This window comes from Lagenorhynchus albirostris, chromosome 3 (genome assembly GCF_949774975.1).
Source record: "Lagenorhynchus albirostris chromosome 3, mLagAlb1.1, whole genome shotgun sequence".
Classification (NCBI taxonomy): Eukaryota; Metazoa; Chordata; class Mammalia; order Artiodactyla; family Delphinidae; genus Lagenorhynchus; species Lagenorhynchus albirostris.
Genome location: NC_083097.1, coordinates 169,185,368 through 169,207,346, shown reverse-complemented (window position 1 = coordinate 169,207,346; position 21,979 = coordinate 169,185,368). Strand labels below are relative to the sequence as shown.

General features: G+C 58.3%; 1 protein-coding gene across 8 annotated transcripts in view; it reads left to right on the top strand.

Annotated features, from left to right (window-relative positions):
* Positions 1–21,979, top strand: part of PIP5K1C (phosphatidylinositol-4-phosphate 5-kinase type 1 gamma) — a 60,085-nt gene that overhangs the window by 10,566 nt on the left and 27,540 nt on the right. For 7 of the 8 annotated variants that reach the window (XM_060145658.1, XM_060145657.1, XM_060145656.1 and 4 more), the window contains exons 2-4: positions 18,191–18,222; positions 19,649–19,741; positions 21,596–21,726. In XM_060145658.1, coding sequence (XP_060001641.1) covers positions 18,191–18,222; positions 19,649–19,741; positions 21,596–21,726 — 256 coding nt within the window. Of the gene's footprint in view, positions 1–14,751; positions 15,193–18,190; positions 18,223–19,648; positions 19,742–21,595; positions 21,727–21,979 lie in introns of those variants that run through there. The other variant, XM_060145654.1, reaches the window with a different exon arrangement.

The following is a 21,979-nucleotide window of genomic DNA, read 5'->3' as shown; positions in this document are numbered from 1 at the left end:
GAATGTGCCTGGTGACCCCCGGAGCCACCCTCCTTGCCTCGTTCCTCCTCCCCACTGTACAGTCCGTCCTCTGCCTGCTCCTCCAGGAAGCCCACCCGATTTCCATGACTGAGTCCGCCCGCCTTAGATCTTCCATGTGGTGATTGTCTGCTGACCTGAGGGCCGTCTCTGCCCAGAGCCTCGGGCTCTGAACTTTGGCGGCAGGCCGGTGCTCAGCCCAGACAGGTGTTAGGCTGTGTCTGTGGCATGAGTTGTGAAGGTTCTGGAACCTTCTTTCTCTTAGGGCCTGTGAGTTCTGGATTAACACCTTGCCCCCCACCCCCACCCCTGGCCCTGTCCTTTGCAAGGTTTCCTGTTTACCACTGTGGAAACACTTGCTCTGTGCAGTGAAATGGTGGGGGGGCAGTATGGGCTGCTGGTCAGGGCTTGGCCCCCAGCTGCACCCTCCCCTCCAGCCACAACAGACCCTTTCTTTGCTGTTCCTGGAGAATGTCCTGTCACCACAGGGCCTTTGCATGTGCCCCCCCCCCACCCCCAGAATTCAGCTTTCTCGGGATTTTTCTTTTCCCTCCTTTGGAAAGCTGCCGTGTGTTTCTGGCACGAAATACAGGCCTGGCCCCACCCTCATACCCACCTCAGGCACCTCTGTTGCCAGCCCCTTGGGAGGCACTCGCTGTGCACACCTGCCCTGGTCACACACCTCCTACTGTTGTGTTTGTAAAATGCAAGCAGACCTCGGAGACACTGCAGGTTTGGTTCCAGACCCCTGAAATAAAGCAAATACCTTAGTAAGGCAAGTCACATGAATTTTTGGTTTCCCAGCAGATATAAAAGTTATCTTTGGGAATTCCCTGATGGCCCAGTGGTTAGGACTCTGCGCTTCCAGTGCCGGGGGCACAAGTTTGATCCCTGGTTGGGGAACTAAGATCCTACAAGCCACGTACGGCCAGAAAAAAAAAGTTATCTTTACACTATACTGTAGTATTATTAAGTGTACAGTAGCATTATGTCTAAAAAACAATGCACATACCTTAATTTAAAAATACTTTATTGCTAAAAAAATGCTAACGGTCACCTGAGCCTTCAGAAAGTAGTAATCTTTTTTTTGATAGTAACATAAAATATCACTGACCACAGATCAGCATAACAACGTAATAATAGAGACAGAGTTTGAAATGTTGTGAGATATAACACAGTGTGACTCAGAGACATGAAGGGAGCAAATGCTGTTGGGAAAATGGCGCCGATAGACTTCCACAGACCTTCATTTTGTCAAAAACTCAGTATCTGCTCAGTGCAGTAAAGCGAGGTTGGCCTGCAGACCTCATTCTACTCTTAGACTTTTTTCTAAACACTTTTTTTTTTTTTTTTTTTGGCGTTACGCGGGCCTCTCACTGTTGTGGCCTCTCCTGTTGCGGAGCACAGGCTCCGGACGTGCAGGCTCAGCGGCCATGGCTCACGGGCCCAGCCGCTCCGCGGCGTGTGGGATCTTCCCGGACCGGGGCACGAACCCGCGTCCCTTGCATCGGCAGGCAGACTCAACCACTGCGCCACGAGGGAAGCCCTCTAAACGCTTTTTTTGAGTAACAGCTTTGTTGAGAGATAATTCACATGCCACATGGTTTTACCTATTTAAAGTGTGCAACTATATTCACAGAGTTATGTGACCATCACCACAATCGATTTTAGAACATTCTCATCACTCCAAAAGGAAGCCCCGTCCTCATGAGCAGTCACACCCATCCCCCTCCTCAGCCCCTGAAAACCACGAATCCACTGCCTGTGTCTGTGGATCTGCCTGTTCTGGACGTTTCCCATCAATGGAATCACACCCTGTGGGTCCTTCTGTGCCTGGCTTCTCTCACTGAGCGTCGTGTTCTCGGGGTCCATCCACGTTGTAGCGAGTGTCGGGGCTTCACCCCTTTTCATGGCTGAGTGATGCTCCCGTGTGTGGAAGGACACGTGTGTTTATCCATCGTCCGTCAATGGACATTTGGGGTGTTTGCACCTTATGGCTGCTGTGACTCGTGCTGCTGAGAACATTCATGTACAACCTTTGTGTGGACACGTGTCCTCATTTCTCTTGGGTGGACACCCCGCTGTGGTGATGCTGCGTCAGATGGAAACTCCATTTAACCTTCTGAGGAGCTGCCGCTCCGCTCCCACGGCGGCTGTGCCCCTTCCCCTCCCCCATCCTCACCAGGGGGTGGGGGGCTCACCGTGGTCTTGGTGTGCATTTCCCTGACGGTTAGTGATGGTGAGCATCGCTTCGTGTGCGTGTTGGACGTTTGTGTGGCCTCTTTGGAGAAACGTCTATTAAGTCCTTTGCTCGTTTTCCAGTTGGGTTAGTTTTCCTTTCATTACTGAATTGTAGGCGTTCTTTCTGTGTTCTAGACACGAGCCCCTCTTCTGGTGGATGATCCACAGTATTCCCTCCCATTCTGTGGGTTGTCTTTTCATCTTCTTAGTGGTGTCAGTTTTTTGTTTTTTGGTTTTTTTGCAGTACGCGGCCTCTCACTCTTGTGGCCTCTCCCGTTGAGGAGCACAGGCTCCGGACGCGCCGGCTCAGCGGCCATGGCTCACGGACCCAGCCGCTCCGCGGCATGTGGGATCTTCCCGGACCAGGGCACGAACCCATGTCCCCTGCATCGGCAGGCGGACTCTCAACCACTGCGCCACCAGGGAAGCCCAGTGGTGTCAGTTTTGACCAGCTTCTGTTTTTTTTTTTTCTTTGGCTGCTGTGCCTTGGTTGTTGTAGTGAAGAAATTCCTACCTGACCCAAGGTCGTGAGGATTTACCTGTTTTCTTCTAAGGGTTTTATGGTCTCAGCTCTTGCGTTCGTGTAGGTTTGTGGTGCGTTTTGAGTTACTTGTGTTGCTGTGGGCGGGACCCCAGTGTTTCCCCCGTCCAGTTGTCTGGGTGCCCTTGTGGCCTGGCCTCTGGTCATAGCGGGGGCCAAGACAGGCCCTGGCCCTGCCTCCAAGGAAGCCCCCAGTCTGGGAAGCGCGAGATGGACCGTAATCACCAGCCACACGTGGGTCCAGTGGTGACAGTGGTGTCAGGCCTGTCCCCTCCCTGCCCTCACCTCTTGTCACTGACTCTGCTCTGGCATCACAGCCTCTTGCCGACTGCCCCCCACCCCCTGCCCCCCCTCCAGCTCTGCAGGCACGGTCCTGCCCCAGGACCTTTGCACTGGCTCTTCCCACTGCCTGGGAGGCTGTGCTGGCTCTCAGCTGGCTCTTTCCTGTCTCCTTTCCCGGATACAGTCGTTGCTCAGGCCGAAGCCTGCCGTCTGGAATCAAGTCCATCCATCCCCTCTCGATCCTGGGTGACCTCAGGTGAGTGACCTGGTCTCTCTGAGCCTCAACTTCCACATCTGTCACGTGGAGGTAATCGTAATACCTGCCTTACAGGTCCGTTGGGCAGATTAAACAAATTAACAGCCCTGGCCTCATGGTACAGACTCGGTCAGCGTTAACTCTTTGTCCCTGCTGCCCTGGCTGGTCCCTGGAGTGACTGGAGGGTTGGAGCTGGTGGCTCGCACAAAGCAGCCTGTGCCCTGGGGCTCCTGCCCCCTGTGTGCCCTCTGAGCCAAGCCCTGGCTCCCTGGCCCCGGACCTCGTCATGACTCCTGGGGCCATCACCAGGGAGAAGGGGGTGGGTGCTAGTGCCCACGATCCTGCCAAGTGCCAGGCACCCCGGGCTGTTGATGTGCAGGAGGCTGTGATTGCTGCCCGCACGGGGCTCATGGCTACTAAGGGAGCAGCCACCGGAGGAGCAAAACTATAAAAAAGAAGGTTTAAACCAAGCAGACTTATAAGTGGCGGAGAGTGGGGTTGGGAGCCAGCTGCAGCCAGTGGTCAGGGAGGGTCTCTCTGAGAGGGTGGCGTTTGATCCAGGCCTGAATGGTGAGCTGGGGAAGAGCGTTCACGCAGAGGAGAAACACGTGCAAAGGCCCTGGGGCAGGACTGTGCCTGGCGTGTGTGAGGAGCAGTGAGGGGGCCACATAGGGGGAACACAGTGAGGGGGGGGGAGGAGGAGGAGGTGCGGGCTGGGAGGGCCCTCCATCTGGACAGCTCTCCCATCTCCATCCACTCTACTCATTTGTGCCTCAGGGGCCATGTTGAGACCCAGGTAGCATCGGTTAGTTATTGCCTTGTAACAAATTACCCCAGAACTTCGTGGCTTAAAATAGTAATAAACATTTATCATCTCACACTTTCTGTGGGTCAGGAATCTTAGGGTGGCTTAGCCCCAAACCTCGCGGCTCCATCTCTCACGAGGTTGCAGTGAGGCTGTGGGCTAGGCTGGAGGAGCCGCCCCCAGGATGGGCCCCTGCTGTGGCTGTGGGATCAGGCAGCTTGTTTGGCCTTGGAGCCTCTGTTTTCTCATCTGTAAAATGGGGCACTTGTAGCCCTTGTCTTACTGGGTGCAGCTGGGCAGTCAGCTCCACCATGCATGGCTCAGAGGGGCCTCGAAGTGCAGGAGCCCCTGTGACACCCCCAGGGCCCAGCTGACCGTCAGGGGCCTGGCTCCTGGTCTGGCCTAGGGTCTGGGGGCCCCTGGGAAATGGGGCCCAGAACTGGACTGTGAGAGCAGCACCCCGCAACCGGCAGTACCACCCCGTGAGCAACCAGGGGGCCTCCGGCCACGGCCCCGCCTCCCTCAGTGCCCTCGGTCTGCTGGAATCCAGTGCGGTGTGTGCCACCCAGCCCGGGCTGCTGGAGAATAAAATACATCTGGGAGGCAAACTGGGCCAAGAAACCTCGAGCATCAGTCCTGAGATAGCACGTGACCCTCTGCCAGGCACCTTCAGGGTGGGGGAAGCACTGTCCCCACCGCGCTCTGGCCACTGTCCTCCGACCTGGCTCCTGTCTGCCGGCCCCTTCCCGAGCACTGACGCTGGCGACCTGGTTTCCCCTGGGGAGCCCCTGTCCAACCCACAGGCAGGGCACCTCGGCCCTGGGTGAGTGGGACCAGGCCTGGCTGCATCAGAGCCTCACTGCTCTGGGACTTCATGTGGGACAAGAGGATGGAGGGGCTGGTCCACCCCACACCCAGGTGCCTGCCGGGGGGGGCAGCAGCAGAGCTGAGATGGGGAGACTGAGTCCTCGGGGCCCCCAGCCCAGTGAGGCTTGAAGCCCATCGCCCAGCCTCCTTGGTCTTGGTAGGTTGCAAGCTTTCTCTGTGAGGGGTTGGATGGTCTCTGTGGGAGCTGATGCTGCCATGATTGTGAATGAGTGGGTGGGGCCGTGTGCCAATAAAACTTTATTTATAACAATTGCAGTGGGGGTTGAGTCCCCAGGGCAGTTTGCCGGCCCTTGACTTACATTAACAAATATTCCCCCCCTCACACATTTTTTTTCTCCAAGCAGCGTGAATTGGGTTTCTGTCTCGACTCAAAACACCCAAATACCCCTTCTCTGAGCCCAGTTTCCCCCACTTAATAGGAGAGACGAGTAGGGCATCACTCAGGACAGGCTGGGCCGGAAGCACCACGGGCCGTGGCCATTCTGGGCCTTCAGCCCTTTGTCTGATGTCCAGCTTGAGGGAACGTGTCTGAGACTCGTGAGGGCTGCGTCCCCACTGCTCATCTCTGAGGCTCTTGGTGGTGCTTTTCCTCAGCCTCCTCCATGCAGCCATCCAGGGTTTCTTGCTCAGCCGATACTCACTGAGGTCTACTCCATGCCCAGCTCTGGGCTGGTGCGGGTACACTGAGGGGGCTGGAGAGGGGAAGCCTGCGCCGTGGAGCTCTCAGTGGAGTCAGGAGAGCACCAAAGGTGGGGTCACAGTGTGTCGTGCCAGAGGGAGAGACCCAGGCCTCCAGGAGAGGGTAGAGCCGGGACTGCCGAGGTCCTAGGACGGGCATGGGGAAGGCGAGCTCCACCTGGGTGTGAACCAGATGCGGCTTCCCTCACCCCAGCACCCAAATCCGCAGAGGAGGAGGTGCGGTGATAGTGTGGGCCCGGTGGAAGGCTGCGCACGGCCAGGCACATCTGTGCCCCGGGGCAGAGCGAAAGTCGGTCATCCAACGTGAGGTGAGCTTGCGCTCCGTGCCAGGCTGGTGCCGGCCCTGGCAGCGACTCTGTCCTTGAGCCCAGTGGAGGCGGGGACAGGTGACCAGATGGCCGCAGGGCCCCAGGCCAGGTTCAGGACAGGGTCAGGGAAAGCCCCAGAAAGGGTTCGGGAGGAAGCTTCTGGTTGCTGCTGTGCAGACGGGCCAGCCCAGCTTGGCCTGGTGGCCTGAGCACCTCCGAGAGTTGCCCTCGGGGGCTCAGTGAGTCTGCAGGGACCCAGCTGCACACGGGGCCCTGGGGACCCCCTGGAGCTCCACTTAGCTCACACTTTGCACGGGAGACATTAATCCCCACCCACCCCAGAACAGAAAGACTTTCTCCTTGATTTCCTTTTAAAGTTTTTTTATCTTTTGCTTTTAAGTCTTTCCCTGTCCAGGGTTGATTTCTGTGTATGGTGTGAGGCAGGGGTCCCCAGCAACTGGTTGTCTGGGTGTCAGGTGGACATTCCCCAGCAGACCTGCAGCGCCCTGGCATATACTGTCTGGCGGGAGGCTGCTCTCGGCTCCCCTGATGCCTGCCCTGCCCGGGGCTCAGGCCGCCCAGCTGGCTCCCCGCAACCATCGAGTCTGCTGAGAAGGGGAGGTGGCCGTGGCCCTGGAGGGCAACCACAACTCCCTCCCCACACAGAGGACTCCGGAAAGGAACCCAGGCACGCAGGGATGTTATTCCAAGGGCGAGGGTTGTGTGGCTCCCTGGAGATGTTGGTGTGAAGGGACACGAGGCCAGGAACCAGATGGGAGGGTGTGAAGTGGGCCATGTTCGCTTAGGGGGAGCTCAGACCTTGCATGGCTGCACACCTGGGTCAGCAGGGGAGCGTGTGGTGCCAGCTGTCCAGTGCTGCTTCCACCGTGTCCTGGCTGCGCCCCCATGACCGTCCCCACCGGACTCACCAAGTGAACATGCGTGATGAATGGAAGAAAGTGGGGGGGGTGACAATGGGAAAACTAATAAGGTGCGTTTGGGGGCGGCTTTCTATGTGCCTCAGACTCCTCTCCACACCCTGGGAGCTCAGCACTGTTCTTACCTGTTTGGCAGGGGGTAAACTGAGGCTCAGGAGGTTGGGACTTGCCCCTGAACTGCCAGGCTAGGAGGGGAGTTCCCCGTGTCACCTCGCGAGCTGGTGCTGTCCTGCCTCTAAGGACAGGGAGCTGGGGGGCGAGGCTGCCAGTCTGACTCTGAGCTCTCTAGGAGCCAGAGTGAGGAGGGAAATGGGACTGGCAACTGCTTCATGGTGAGAAAAGAGGCCTTATTTCCTGGTGCCAGGACCTCGTGTGTCTTGACGGCTTGAGTTGATGAGATACCTTTGCTAAGAGGGGGCCCTGCCCCCATTTGTCCCCCTGCCCCCAGTCCCGCGCTGTTGGGTAAACGGGCCCAGAGCTGTGTGGCAGCACAGCTGGCTCTCCGAAGGCCTGGCCTCCTGGAGCGTGTTTGCACACAGTGCACTTGTGTGGGTCTCTGCATCTCTCCGCCAGCTGCTGGATGGGCAGCCCGGGGTGGGGAAGGGGCTTGCCCTGGAGCCTGGTCGATCTCAGAGGCTGAGAACCCCACCCAGGCCCCGGGGCTTGCTGGCCATGCAGCCTTGGTCAAGCTCCGTGGCTCCAACCCCTGGTTTACCTGGAAACGGCACCAGAGCCTTCCTCCCCCTCAGGCCTGTGATGTGACTCTCGGTACAGCGAATGGTGACGTTGCAGCCTTTGAACTCGCTGGACCTCTGGACCTCAGCCTCCCTGGCTATGAAGTGGGTCCAACGGTGATTACCTCCCAGGGGTGTTGAGAGGGTTGGAGACTCAGCTAGTGGGGCGCCAGCCCAGTACAGGGAGGGCTGTGTGTGTGCCATAGCCTTTTATTACGGGGCACCTCAAACAATGCAAGGCAGACAGGATAGTAGGAGTAAGTATATTTTTATCATGAAATATTTTAAACACCCAGAGAATAGTATAATGAACCCCCATGTACAGGCTCTGCCCCCCCGTACCACACATCTTTATATTTGCTCCGGGTCTCCCCCCGGCACTGCTGATGTCAGGCTGGGTCATTCCCTGGGGGTATCCTGGGAGCTGTGGGTTGTGGAGCAGCATCCCTGCCGCCACCCACTGGATGCCAGGAGCCCCCTAGTGGTGACGACCACAGATGTCCTCAGACATTGTGCAGTGTCCCATGGGAGCAGGCCACCATGGGTGAGAACCACCTTTAGGTCACTCCCCTCACCGGGACGCCTGGGTGGCCTCTGCTGGGTCTCCTCTGACCCTGCACGGAAACTGCTTGCTGACCCCTGACTTAAGGGATAAACAAAAAAAGATTCATTTAACCTGCATAGTAACACATTGTTGTCTTTTATTTTATTGTGTGCTTTTCTGGGTGTTTAAACTCTCTTCTTATTAAACATTAGGCAAGGAACCAGTTTCCTCTGGAGTATTTTATCTGTAAAACAGGACCCTATACCTAAGGGATGCTCACTGAGGTTGTTACGAGTGAAGGAATGAAGGAATGAAGGAATGAGTGAACAGACAGAATATCATCTGGGAAGTCGCTTACTGGGGAAAATTTTTCATTCCTCACCTGGTTCCATTCACCGTTCCGGGGTGCAAAGTGATAAATGCAAAATCATAAGAGAAAACATATGCAAGAGGAAGGAAATAGCTTGTATTAATCCCCACACATTTTTTGGAGACCTGCCATCTGTTCTGAAGTTCCAGACCATGGCCCGAGTCCTCCCACGGTGAGGCCCCACGCGCTACGCCACAGCCCCAGCTGGTTGGTGGCTGTGGACTCGGAGCCACCTGGCTGTGACGGGGAATCAGACCTCGGGTGTGGATTCCTCCAGTGGGCCCAGCCAAGCCCCGCTGTGGGCCGGGCGGGGCTTCCCAGCATCCGTGTTTTCATCCATTCATTTGCTGACTCAGCGAGCACCTGCTGTGCGCTGAGCGCTGCTCTAGGCATCAGCTGTCACCTCCACAGGCCGTCTCCCGCGTGTCCCCAGCCCTGCGTGTCCAGCCACCTCCAGGATGTCCCTCCCGGGCCCCTGTCTCAGTGATAGGGGTCCCAGCCCCACTTCCTCCCATGACGGGGTCTCCTCATCCTGGCCGTCCTCCTCTGAGATTGCCCCCCGATCCGTCCATCCCCTTCTCTCCATCCTAGCCTCCCCTGCCCCAGCTCATTGGACCTGTAGTTACTATGCTCCTACTGTGTGGCAGCAGGCGGGCTAGGTCTGGGGAAGAGGCTGTGAACGAGACAGTCCGGTCTCTGCTCTCCCAGGAAGGAGCAAGGCGATCAAGAAGTTAGCTTCAGACAGTGATGTGTATCATGAAATAAATGGGCGCGGTAGAGGGTGCAAGGGGTTGGGGGTGGGAAAGGGCCGGCGTGGTTGGGGAAGGTCTCTGGGACGAGACATTCATGCTGAGACCTGAGCGCGGAGGACAGGAGCCAGCCACGAGGAGGTGTAGGGATAGCGCGTCCCAGGCAGAGGGCACAGCAAGTGCAAAGGCCCTGAGGTAGGCACGTGCCTTCTCCAGTGTGTGATGAGCAACGCCTGTTACGCCGTGCCTCGGGCTTGGCACGCTGGTGCTCAGTAGTGTCCGCTACTGCCCCTGTGATCACTCACATTCTTTGGGCAGAATCTGCTCAAAAATGTGTTTCTCCAAAGTTCAAAAACACCTGACATCAAAGGTGAAAATTCACCTTTAATCCGGAGGAAAAAGATTTTATTAAGGAAATCTTCAACCGTACTGAAAAGGTGAAAGAATTGGACAGTGGACACTGACTGATTACCGCTTGGATCCTACAATTAACATTTTGCTGTATTTACTTCATCCCTCCATCCACCTGCCCATCACTCCTCCATCCTTCTCTCCATCTAATTTTACGGATGCATTTCAGAGTTGCAGACATCAGCACACTCCACCTGAAACACTTACGTATGTGTATCACTAACTAGAGTTTGATATTTTTCAACATGTTCTTTGGGATGTTAACTACTCTGATCAGTTATTAACTCTAGACTTCTTAGCCTTCCCTGTCATTAATGCTGGCGGTAAAAGTCTGAGGTAATATAAAAATATGAAAGTTCTTTATTTCTGTCACTGTGTGGTGTTGACCACAGATTCACATCTATTCAGTGTCACACCAGGTGTGACCTTGGTGAAGGAAGGATTAGCAGCTGCCCTGTTAATGTCTTTTAATCAGAGAGGTCGTCTACATTTGACAGATTAAAATTAACCCAAGTGTGAAACCATGGATAGGCAGACATATAAGAGCAGATGGTGGGTGCAAAGGGCAGAAACTCCCAGATCCCACTTCTTCCTGACATGTCTGCAATATGACTTCAGGTGAGTCACTGATATCTGTCTGGCCACCTTGCTCTGCTCCATTTAATTCAATGATTGGTCAGTTGGTTCTCTTAGATTTTCTAAAATTTTGTCTTTTTTCTTTTCAATACTCATTCCTTTCACTGCATTGGCCAGTGCCCCCACTGGAGTGGTAACCCTCACAGCTGAACTCCTTGTCTTGTGGTTGATATTAATATGTTTACTGTGTTTGCTTTGTAGTTTTTTTTGTTTGTTTTGTTTTTGTTTTGGCCATACTGCTCGGCATGTGTGATCTTAGTTCCGCAACCAGGGATCGAACCCGTGCCCCCTGCAGTGGAGGCGCAGAGTCCTAACCACTAGACTGCCAGGGAATTCCCCTACTTGTTTATTATTTTTTTTAATAAATTTATTTATTTTATTTATTTATTTTTGGCTGCGTTGGGTCTTTATTGCTGCACGTGGGCTTTCTCGAGTTGTGGCGAGTGGGGGCTACTCTTCACTGTGGTGTGCGGGCTTCTCGTCGCGGTGGCTTTTCTTGTTGCAGAGCATGGGCTCTAGGCTCATGGGCTTCAGTAGTTGTGCGTGGGCTCAGTAGTTGTGGCTCACGGGCTCTAGAGCGCAGGCTCAGTAGTTGTGGTGCACGGGCTTAATTGCTCCGCGGCATGTGGGATCTTCTCGGACCAGGACTGGAACCCGTGTCCCCTGCATTGGCAGGTAGATTCTTAACCACTGCGCCACCAGGGAAGCCCAGCAGGCGGATTCTTAACCACTGCACCACCAGGGAAGCCCACCCTACTTATTTTTTTGTTGTTGTTTTGTTTTGTTTTGTTTTGTTTTTTTGGTATGTGGGCCTCTCACTGTTGTGGCCTCTCCCATTGAGGAGCACAGGCTCCGGACGCACAGGCTCAGCGGCCATGGCTCACAGGCCCAGCCGCTCCACAGCATGTGGGATCTTCCCGGACCGGGGCACGAACCCGTGTCCACTGCATTGGCAGGCGGACTCTCAACCACTGCGCGCCACCAGGGAAGCCCCCTACTTATTTTTAAGTAAAGGTTGTTCCTGCCTCACGACCCACCCCCGCTTTTTTTTTTTTTCCCCTTTCCTGTAGTTTCTTAATAGTTTTTTGGACATGGCTTATTCTGAGGTGTGATCGTAAGGTTTTTCACCTTTGACTTGGGATAACTTCCTAAATTTCTCCAAACCCGTGCATCTCCTTCTGTAAAATGGTGGTAATGAAATGTGGTCATTAAATTAGGGGTGTCTGGCTCAGGTACTCACCGGCGTCCTCTGGCCACCGTGGAGGGAACAGACCACGAAGGGCAGGAACGTGGATCCAGGCAAGTGAGGATGTTGGCCTTGTCTATGTAGATCTGCTCGCTTTTCAAGAAACCCAGGTTTATCTCCAAAACATTGTGATTTTGAAAGTTGACTCAACTCACATCAACGCTGTACGTCCAGAAAGAAAGCCCAGGTAGGGGGTTTCTGATGGTGTAACCGAGGGATATACTCGCCGAGCACGGGGCTGTGGAGTCAGGGATGCCTGGGTTCACACCTCTGCCTGTGGCTTTCCCATGGGGACCGTTGCCTCAGGTCCCCATGCAGACTGGGGAGGCCAGTACCCATGTCACCCAGTCAGTGTGGCGTTAGGGATGAGTGGTGGGGCGGGGCGGGTGATCTGTGGGACAGGGCCCGCACAGCGGCAGGGCGTGACGCTGGCTGTCACTACCGTGGTAAACGTCTCGTCCGAGGGCTTTCGACCACAGGGACTAGGACAGACGGTCTCACCTGGGCGACCCTGTCCCCTGTAGTTGTCATGACTGGGCGGCCCCTGGCATCCAGTGTGGGGGCAGGGTTGCAGCTCCACATCCCACAGCGCCCAGGACGGCTCCACAGAGAGCGACCCGGCCCTCGTGTCTGCAGTGCTGGGGGGCGGGCTGGGTCAGCGAGTGGGCTTTGGGGGCACCCGGAGCCCCCAACACTGTCCGCAGAGGGGAGAGGAGAGGCCGAGGCCGGGCTGCACAGAGTGTCACAGCTGACACGACAGTGGGTCCTCCACGAGGTGAGAGCAGGAGGTGGGGGTCCGCAGCAGTGACTTCTGTCTGGTTTGACTGCAGTTGTGTGCGCGCAGAATCAGGAGCAAAACCTCGGGCCTGATCTTGCGTGTCTTTGCTTCACTTCTCCAGTAGCTGATTCTCACTGTGTTTTATGGATGTCTGGCCCCAGGATGGGTTGGAAATAGAAGGAAAAACTGGTCCTTCTCCACCGGAGGTTGGGGGTGCGGTGGCCTGGAGGGTAGGCTGCCCTTCCTGAGCTCAGACACCTCCATCTGGTTGCATGACCCTGTGTCAGAGGTGGGGAGACTGAGGCCTGCATACTCTTGCTTTGCAGCATCACTGCTAGAGGGGCAGGGTCTGGAGAAGGCTCTGGTGCCGCACATCACTGGGTGGTGTTTTTGCAACTAAAGGGGATTCATTCCTTAAAAAAAAAATTTTTTTGAGATAGAGTTCACATACCGTAAAATTCACCCTTTTAAAATACACAATTCAGTTGTCTTTATTATGTTCGATTTGTTGTGCCACCACCACCAAAATATAATTCCAGAACGTTCCATCCCCCGAGAAAGAAACCAGTCCCCATGAGCAGTCAGTCCCCATCCCCTCCCCCCAGCCCCTGACAGCCAGGAACCCACTCTCTGTCTCTGTGGATCTGCCTGCCCTGCACGTTTCCCATCAATGGAATGGAATCACCCACTATGTGTCCTTCTGCGTCTGTCTTCTCTCGCTGACCATCGTGTTCTCAGGGTCTATCCACGTTGCAGCGAATATCAGTGCTTCATGCCTTTTTAAGGATGAGTGATCTGTCGTGTGGCACGTTTAACGCTTTTGTGAGCGTGAGGAATGCAAGTTGGGCAGAGGAGGTAAAGTGCTCTGTCCTTTATCCCTCTCCCAAAGGAGTCCCTGGAACTGGATCCTTATGTTCCTCTCGGAAGTGCTCTCGGTGTGGAGGTGTGGTACCTGCGTCAGTCAGCTACTAATGTGTAACAGCCACCTCGGAACTGCGTGGCTGCAAACTGCACACGCTTGCCTGCACTTCTGCCATCTGGGTTGGGTTCAGCGGGCGGCATGAAGTCTAGGAGGCTCCCGCGCTCACAGGCCTCAGGGGAGGGGGCTGCCTGCCCCCCCCGGGGGTCTCCCCCAGGGCCCCAGCAGGGACCCCGAGGGTGGAACCAGAAGCTGCCCACCTTCCTCACATCACACAGTCCCTTCTGTCGAATTCTGTAGCTCGGGGTGAGTCACACGGCTGCTGGCCACAGAGCCGTCCGTCCTTATGGGTTACAAGCAGATTTCCCGGTGTGGCTTGTGGGCAGCCCAGCCTGACCGGGGGCCCCAGCTTCCTGCCATGCCCATGGGATGCCCGGCTTCCCCGCGGCCTCCCTGCAGGACTCTGCTTCTGTGGCCAGACCTTTCCAGCTAATAGGGGAAGTGAGTGAGTGCTGGCCCTGGCACCGCTTCCTGCTTTCTCGGGCCTTGTGCTTTCTTGTTTGCTGAGTCACGGGGAGCCAGCCCTCTCCTGGGCACCAGGTGGGCAGTGCTCGGGGCACAGCCCCTGCAGTGACCCCACAGGCCTCATGTCCCCTGCCACCCCTTTCTGGAGGGACCTCTCCCTCTCAGCACTCAGAGAGCTCTGCAGGTGCCTGTTGGCAGGTGACAAAGCAGACCTGGTCCCCTGTAGTTGGGGGAAGATGCAACACACAAGCACCAGGTGGTGCCAAGTGGTGGGAAGAGAGAAAGCCGAGAGGTGGGGAGAGTGGCCTCAGAGGGGCAGTTTGGGGCGAGGTGGTCAGGGGACGGCTTTTCTGAGGGGGTGATGTCTGAGCCAGGTCTTGGATGAAGCAAGGGAGCAAACCTTGTAGGGGTCTTGGGAAGGTCATTTCAGGTGGTGGGAATAGCCCGTGCAAAGGCCCTGGGGCAGGACCAGGCCTGGCATGTTGGAGGAACAGCAAGGAGGCCTGTATGTCTGGAGCAGAGTGAGCGAGGGGGAGAGAGGGAGGGGGGAGGGCAGGGATGGGATGGGGCAGGTTGTGCAGGTCCCTGTGGGCCACAGGGAGGACTTGGGCTTTTACCTCCAGGGAGGTGGGACCCTGGAGGGCTGTGGGCAGAGGAGGGGTGGGGCCTGACTCAGGTGCTCACAGGTGCCCCCTGGTGGCTGCTGTGGGGAGGACAGGCTGGAGGGAGGGTGGGAGCTGAAGACCAGAGGGGAGGGGACTGAGCTGGTCCAGGTGGGAGAGGATGGGGGCTGAGAGGAGCCGGGGACAGTGGTGGACTCTGGGTAGACGTCAAGGTAGAAGAAACCTAGTGGTTTTGCTGAAGGACAGATGTTAAGGCCCCTCCCAGGGTCCTTGGGGAACTTTCTCTGCCTCATTTTCCACATCAGATGTAGAGAAGCAGTCCTGTGTGTGCTGAGGAGGGGGTGGGTCCCTCGTCAGCGGGCTTCAGAGGTGTCTGCGGGGAGCCCGGCCCGAGGCACAGCTATGCCCCCAGATTCCCCCAGGTCTCAGCTCTGCAGCGCCTCACACTCTCCTCCTCCCCCCGGCTATTTTTAAAACTTAATTTCCTTGAAAACAGGGTGGCTCATTCAAAAGATAATTGGTTACATCTTGGGCTGGGAGGAGTTCGACATCTTGGCTGGTCCCTGCCGCCCCTGGCCCGGCTGGTGGAAGCGGGTGCAGGAACCGCATGACCCCCGGCAACAGGGTCACCTGGTCAGGAGGGCGACTGACAGACGAGGTTCCAAAAGGGAATTGCAGAGAGTGAGTGAGAGCGTGTGGATGGCGGGACCCGGGGAGGCCATGAGGAGGCTCCTCCGAGGGGACGTTGGGGAGAGTGTCCGGGCAGAGGGCGCGGCGCCGTCCCCGGTGTTCCATCCATTCTCTGTCCTCCCCTTGCTCTGTCCCTGCCCTGTGACCTGGGCCAGCGTGGAGCCTGCCTGCTGCCCCTCCTGGCCTCACGCCTGGGGGTATTCCGGGTGGGGTGGGTCTCCCCCTTCAGCAGCCAGGAGAAGCAGGGGGGCCTGGGGGTGAGATCCAGGCACAAAGCGGGGAGACCCTGAGGTCAGTCCCTCAAGTGTCCCCAGGCAGGGCGGACCCGGCTGGGACTTTGCGTCCGATGCTGGTGTTGGCCAGGCCGCTCCCACAGGCCTGAGACTGCAGAGGCCTCGGTGGTGGGCTGGGGCTTGGGGGGGAATCGGGACCACCGTGTTGGACCAGCTGGACCCCGGGATGAGGGGCCGGGAGCTGCAGAGGATCGGGTGGGCACAGGGGTTGGGCTGTGGGCTCAGGTGCCCCAGGTGGGCCGAGAAGGGGCTGCCTGGGGTCAGACGAAGTCTGGAATGTTCTGCGTGGTCCACTGCCGCTTCCTGCCTTGTTCTCTCTTCCTTCCCCCACACCCCAGACACAAAACCATGCATTGTTCTGCTGTTGGACAGCCAACGAAAATATTATGTCGGCTTTCCAGCACCTTCCGCCACCCCCCCGGGCCTCGGGAGGGGCTGAGCCCAGGTTCGTCCCTGTGGCCAGGGAGCCCGGGCTGGGAGGCCCGCGTGTTGCCGGCGGGCGTGACTGTTGTGACCCACATGTGGCTGGCGTTTCCCGTTGTGGTGGTGGTATGCGCCTTCCAGGGCCCGTGGGCTTTGTCCTGCGTGGGTGGGGGTTCCCTTCTGTGGGCCATGCTGCCACGAAGCGCCCAGCTGGCTGCCCACCTGGCCTCAGTTTCCTGTCTTCTGGGGGTCGCGCACAGAGATGGGCACTCCGGGGAGTCCCTACCCTGTCCAGCCTGGCTGTACCACGGCCGTGTCATCTTGGGTTTATGTTCTTTATTGAGAAGTAATTCATAGATACCATAAAATTCCCTATTAAGTGTACAATTCAGTGTTTCTTGCACAGTGTTGTGCAGCCGTTACCACTGATTCCAGAACATTCTCATCCTCCCAGAGGAAGCCGAATGCCCGTTTGCTGTCAGTCCCCAGCCCCCAGCCCTGGCCCAAGCCGGGTGGATAGAGTGGGTGTTCTGACCCCTGACCTGGGCCTGCTGCTCCCCGGCTGCCCTTGTTCCCCCCACCCCCCTCCGTGGGCGTCTCTCCTCCCCCACCCCTACCTTCCCCGGATGGCCTTGTCTGCTCCTGGGGCTCGAACCCCATCTACCCCCGGACAGCTGCCTACAGCCCTGTCTCCAGCCTGGGCCTCCCCGAGCTCCTGACTCAGGGTCCAGCTGCCCCTTGACGTCTTCACGCAGGGGGTTCACAGGGCTCTCGCACTCAGCATGGCCACCCTGCACGCAACCACCCCCCAAACCTGCTCCTGCTGGGTCCCCCATCTTGGTCGAGGCAGCTCTCTCCTTCTGTGAGTCGCTCCAAGATCCTGAGTCATTCCCGACTCCTCACTTTTCTTCACTCCGCCCCCAGCGCACACAGCCTGTCTATCCTGACTTCAGAGCTAACCAGAATCCTCCCACTTCTCACTCACCCCTCCACAGCAGCCACCCTGGTCCACCCCATCATCTCCCACCTGGACCAGCGCGGTCCCCGCCCCACTGGTCCCCGGCTCTGTCCTCACCCTGTCTGTCCTCCCACGGCCACCAGAGGGCACCTGAGTCAGGTCCGGTGTGTTTCCCATCCCCGGTCCTGCAGGACTCCCACCTCCCTGGGGTAAAAGCCCAAGTCCTCCCTTGCTGATCTGACCCCCCACCTGTCACCCCAAGTCATCCTGCTGGCACTCGCTGCACTGTCCAGGCCCTTCTCTGCTCCCCCTGGGCTGTGAGCCCTTGAAGGCGGGGGACGGGACTGTCCTGGTCACCACTTGCCTCCCCTCTCCAAGCTGACACCTGGTAGATACCGGTGTCTGAGTTTCCTGTTGCAGCTGTGACAAATCACCACAAACTTGATCTGAAACCAGACAGATTGGTTCTCTGACAGTCCTGGAGGTCAGGAGTCTGACTCGGGCCTCACGGGGCTAAATCCAGGCGTGGGCAGGGCTGGTTCCTACCAGAGGCTCCAGGGCAGCATTGGTTCCCGCCTTTCCAGCTTCTAGAGACGCCGCACCCCTGGCTCGCGGCCCCTCCTGCATCCTCACAGCCAGCAGCGCAGCATCTCCCGTCTCTCTCTGCCTCTGACCCTCCTGCCTCCCTCTTATAAGGACTCTGTGATGACGCTGGGCCCCCCAGGGAATCCAGGGTCATCCCCGTCTCAGGGGCCTCAACTTAACCCCACCTTTAAAGCCCATTCTGGGATCAGAATGTGGACATCCTTGGGGCGACAGATATCTGCTGATCACACTCACTGAACAGATAATCCTCAGCAGAAGCCTGCTTTCTGGGTGAGGACACCGAGGTCAGAGGGGTCAGTGATTGGCCTGAGGCCTCCCCACGTGAGCCTCCTGGGCCCCCCAGACCCCAGCTGGGAGCCAGGCAGCATCCTTGGCTGGCCCGGCTGCCTCAGGAGCCACGCCGTCACTCCAGCCTGGGCCCCAGCCAACTACTGCTGCTGCCCCATCCCTGCGACGACCACCTGCCCTCGCCCAGGGCCCTCCTGGCGGTGGGCTGTGCAGTTTCCCCTCTCCCAGCCCCCATCTGTGCGGCCACGTTGTGGTGGTCGCTCCCGCAGCTTTTCCCACCTCGGGGCCCCTCGTCCAGCCCGTCTGCATCACATCCCCAGGCCGTTGGCCATGTGGGGTCCTCACGGCCTTGCCAGGGGCGCAGGGTGTGTGTATGGTGGCACCTCCATGACCCGACTGAAGTCTCCCTTCTCCCCCTCAGGTTCGGCCCCGAAGAAGACGACCCCAGTGGAGGTGAGTGTCCCATGGGCCCCACCCTGGCCTGCCTCCCGAAGGTGGACCGGAAGTGCCCGGCCCAGCCCGCATCCTGCTCCGTGGCCTCGGGCATCTCCCTGCACCTCTCTGGGCCCCAGATGCTGGCCAAGCAAATAAGCAACTGTCGTCAGATGGTGAAAACCTGTCTGTCCCGCCAGCGTCTTGAGTTTCAGGGAGGCGTGGGGCGGGCGGGAGGGCCCCGAGGATCCTACCCTGGGCTGTCCAGGGAGCGGGGAGGCGGAAGGGACCTGGAGAGGGTGGTGCCATCGCCCGCCAGCCGCGCCTCCAGGACGGCGCCCCAGCAGCCCCACATACCTGTCCGGGTCCCTCCAGTCCTGTCCACTCGCGTGAGCCCCTGGCGCCCAGTCCCTGGTCAGTTTCCGGTCACTCCCGGAGGCCGCCTGCGAGGGGCGTCTGTGAGCCCTGTTGTCCAAGGAGCCGCGGACAGCGGGTTAGAGGCAACCCAGGTGCACAGGAGCCCCCGCCCTGCCCGGGTGTCTGCCTTCCCTCCCAGCCAGGCTCCTCTCCCAGGACGCAGCTGGGCACTCAGGTCCTTCTTAGGTGAGCTTTGTCCACCTGCTGGGGTCCCGGAGGGCGTCCAGGCCGCAGGCAGTGGGGAGCCAGAGATGGGTGCGGAGCAGGGCTGGCAACTAACGTTCCCTGAGCGGAGCCTGGCCCCTGGTGGTCAGCAGAACAGGCTGGTCTGAGCCCTTCAGGTGGCGGCAGGTGCTTCTTAAATGTCTGTGACTCGTGGAGCCCCGGCCCTGAGCTGGCACCTGTGTCCCTCCAGGCCCCACTGCCCCATCCACCATCCTCCCCCTGTGATGTCACACACGGGGGCCAGCGGCTCCCACACGACTTTGCTGGGATGCCACATGTGTCCCCTGGAGCTGGCAGGAGCCAGCCTGCTCCCAGGCCAGCAGGACTTCTTCCCTCAGGGAGGAGATGCTGTTTGCAGTCATTCCAGCCCAGAGGGTTTCACCTGGCCATGTCTGGGGGCGTCTGTGGTTGTCACAACTGGGGGGCTCCTGGCAGCGAGTGGGGGGGGGCCAGGGATGCTGCTCCACACCCCACAGCGCCCAGGACGCCCCCTTCAGAGTGACCAGCCCCAAGTCAGCAGTGCCAGGTTGGGGGAGACCCTGAAATTGGGGCTCTTCTCCCCCCGCCTGCAGAGGGCCGGGGCTGCCGACCTTCCTGCTTTCTAGAGGAGCTGGCAGTCCTGGTCTGGGGGTGGCCCCCCGGGCGTGGAGCCCGAGTGCCCTGCATCCCGCCCCCAGCGGCCCCCGCCCTGGGCTCCGGCCGGGCGGCGACGAAGCCCCTTCTCGGCAGGATTTCTAGAGCACTCTGGCCCCTGCAGCAGTACCTCGTTGCCAGTTCTAAACACTTCCTGCTTCCTCTTCTCCAGGCCCCATTGATGACTGGACAGCCGGGCCCTGGCCACGGGAAGAAGCTGGGTCATCGGGGTGTGGACGCATCCGGCGAAACCACCTACAAGAAGGTTCCTGCTCTGCCCTCCGTCGGCGGGGGTGGGACGAGGGATCCTCGTGGGTGCACCGGGCCCTGAAGGTCGGGTGTGGGCCGCGGCCGTAGGTGGCTGGAGACTAGGTGGCTGGAGACAGTTGCTCTCGGTTGCTGGTTGCCGGCAGGTGCTCTGAGGCTGTACCACCTGCCGGGCTCCTTGAGTCATCTGTGGCCTTGGGTGTGACGTTGGGCAAGAGGAAATCACAGCTCCCTCCCTTCCCTCTGAAAGTGGGGCGGAGGAGAGGAGGGGTCGGGCCAGGGATGTGAGAGGCAACCCTGGGCCCCGCTGCCTCTGGTCCCCGCCCTCCCCCCGCCTTGCTGCGCCTCCTAAAATACCAGCTTTGCTGGGAGCCAGTGCATGCAGCCTATGAGTCACCCTTCTGAAGTGTTCAGTTAGGTGGTTTCTAGAGTATTCAGAGCTGTACAGCAATTGCCACGGTCAACTGTAAAACATTTCTGTTAACCTCCAAGAGAAGCCCCGTACCCCTTCGCCTCCTCCATCCCCTCCCCAGCCCCTGACAATGAGGAACCCACTCTCTGTCCCTGTGGATCTGCCTGTTCTGGACGTTTCCTGTCAGTGGAATCACACCCTGTGTGTCCTTCTGCGTCTGCTGCTCTCACTGAGCATCGTGTTCTCAGGGTCCGTCCACGCTGTAGCGAGTGTCGGGGCTTCCCCCCTCTTCATGGCCGAGTGATGAAGGGGGAAGCATTCATCGCGTGTGTGGAGGGGGAAGCATTTTGTGTATCTACCATCCATCGATGGACACTTGGGTTGTTTCCACTTTTCGGCTGTTGTGAGTAGTGCTGCTGTGAAGGTTTGTGTACTTTCGTGTGGACTGTGCTTCTCTCTCTGGGCTGCACACCTAGGAGTGGAACCGCTGAGTCCCATGAGAGCCATATGTAACCCAGTGGAGGAGCTGCCAGACTGTCCACAGCGGCTGCCCTTTTTTCCATTCTCAGCAGCCGAGCACAAGGATTCCACTCTCTGGGCCTCCATGGTGCTTGTTGTCTGTCTATCTGGTTCTGTCCCTCCCAGCACGTGGGAAGCGCGTCTCACTGTGTCCTGATTTGCATCTTCCTGGTGGCTGGTGGTGTTCAGCACCTTCTCCTGTGCTTGTGGACTGTCTGCATATCTTCTCTGGAGAACTGTGTTCAGTCAGTAGCATCTTGAGGGAGTGGCTCGCGGGGGGTGTCAGGAAGAGAGGTGGGTGCTGGGGAAGGGCTTGCTCCTGCAGTGGGGGTGCTGGGGACCAGAGTCAGTGGCTTGGGGGCCGAGGTGTCTTTCCTCAGTGGTGGGCACGTTGCTTAGGGCTCACAGTGACAGTAACATGAGCGGCGGTGCTGACAGATGGACAGGCAGCTGGTGCTTCTCCAGTGTGGGCGGGCATGAGGGTGGCCCCGGGAGGGCTGACGCTGTCACCTCCATCCTCGACCGGGGTGGGGACCGAGGAATAGAGAGGCAGAGCCCCTCGAAGGTGGACAGATGGAACCCTGGTCTCGGAAGTGCAGCCTGGGCACTGCTGTGTATTGTGCCCTCCCCGCAAAGGAAACCCTGGCAAAATCCCCCAAAGACCCTTGCTGTGTTGGGGCAGTTTTGAGATGTAGGAACCTTCTAGAAGCTGGATAGAAAACAGGCCTTGGGGCCGCGCCAGGTGGTGTTGGCGTCTCAGCCAGGCCACTTCCTTGCTGTGTGGTTGTGCAGGCTGAGCGACAGGCCAGATGCCGCCCCCCTGTCCCAAGGGGGCCTCCCACCTTGCTTCTCACCCTGGCGGCCGAGGGCTGGGCCAGGGACCGGCCCCGGGGGTCTTGATGTGGCTGGGTTTCTCCGCAGACCACGTCCTCCACCCTGAAGGGGGCCATCCAGCTGGGCATTGGCTACACCGTGGGCAACCTGAGCTCCAAGCCGGAGCGCGACGTGCTCATGCAGGACTTCTACGTGGTGGAGAGCATTTTCTTCCCCAGGTACCTGGCCCGGCCTGCTGGGGCAGCTCCCGTGCCTTCAGCAGCTCGCCTTGCTCGCAGACAGCGGTGCTAGGAAATAGTCTTCCCGTTCTCTCAGCTCCTTTCTCTGCCAAAAATAGCACTGGCCCCTCCTGGGGTCTCCTGGTTTTGAGGTCCAGCCCTGTGTCAGGATGTTAGTTTGCTGCTGAATCACAGGGACGCAATGTAATGGTGACTTTTAAAAATAGGGAAAGACAGAAGTTTGTTGTTTCTC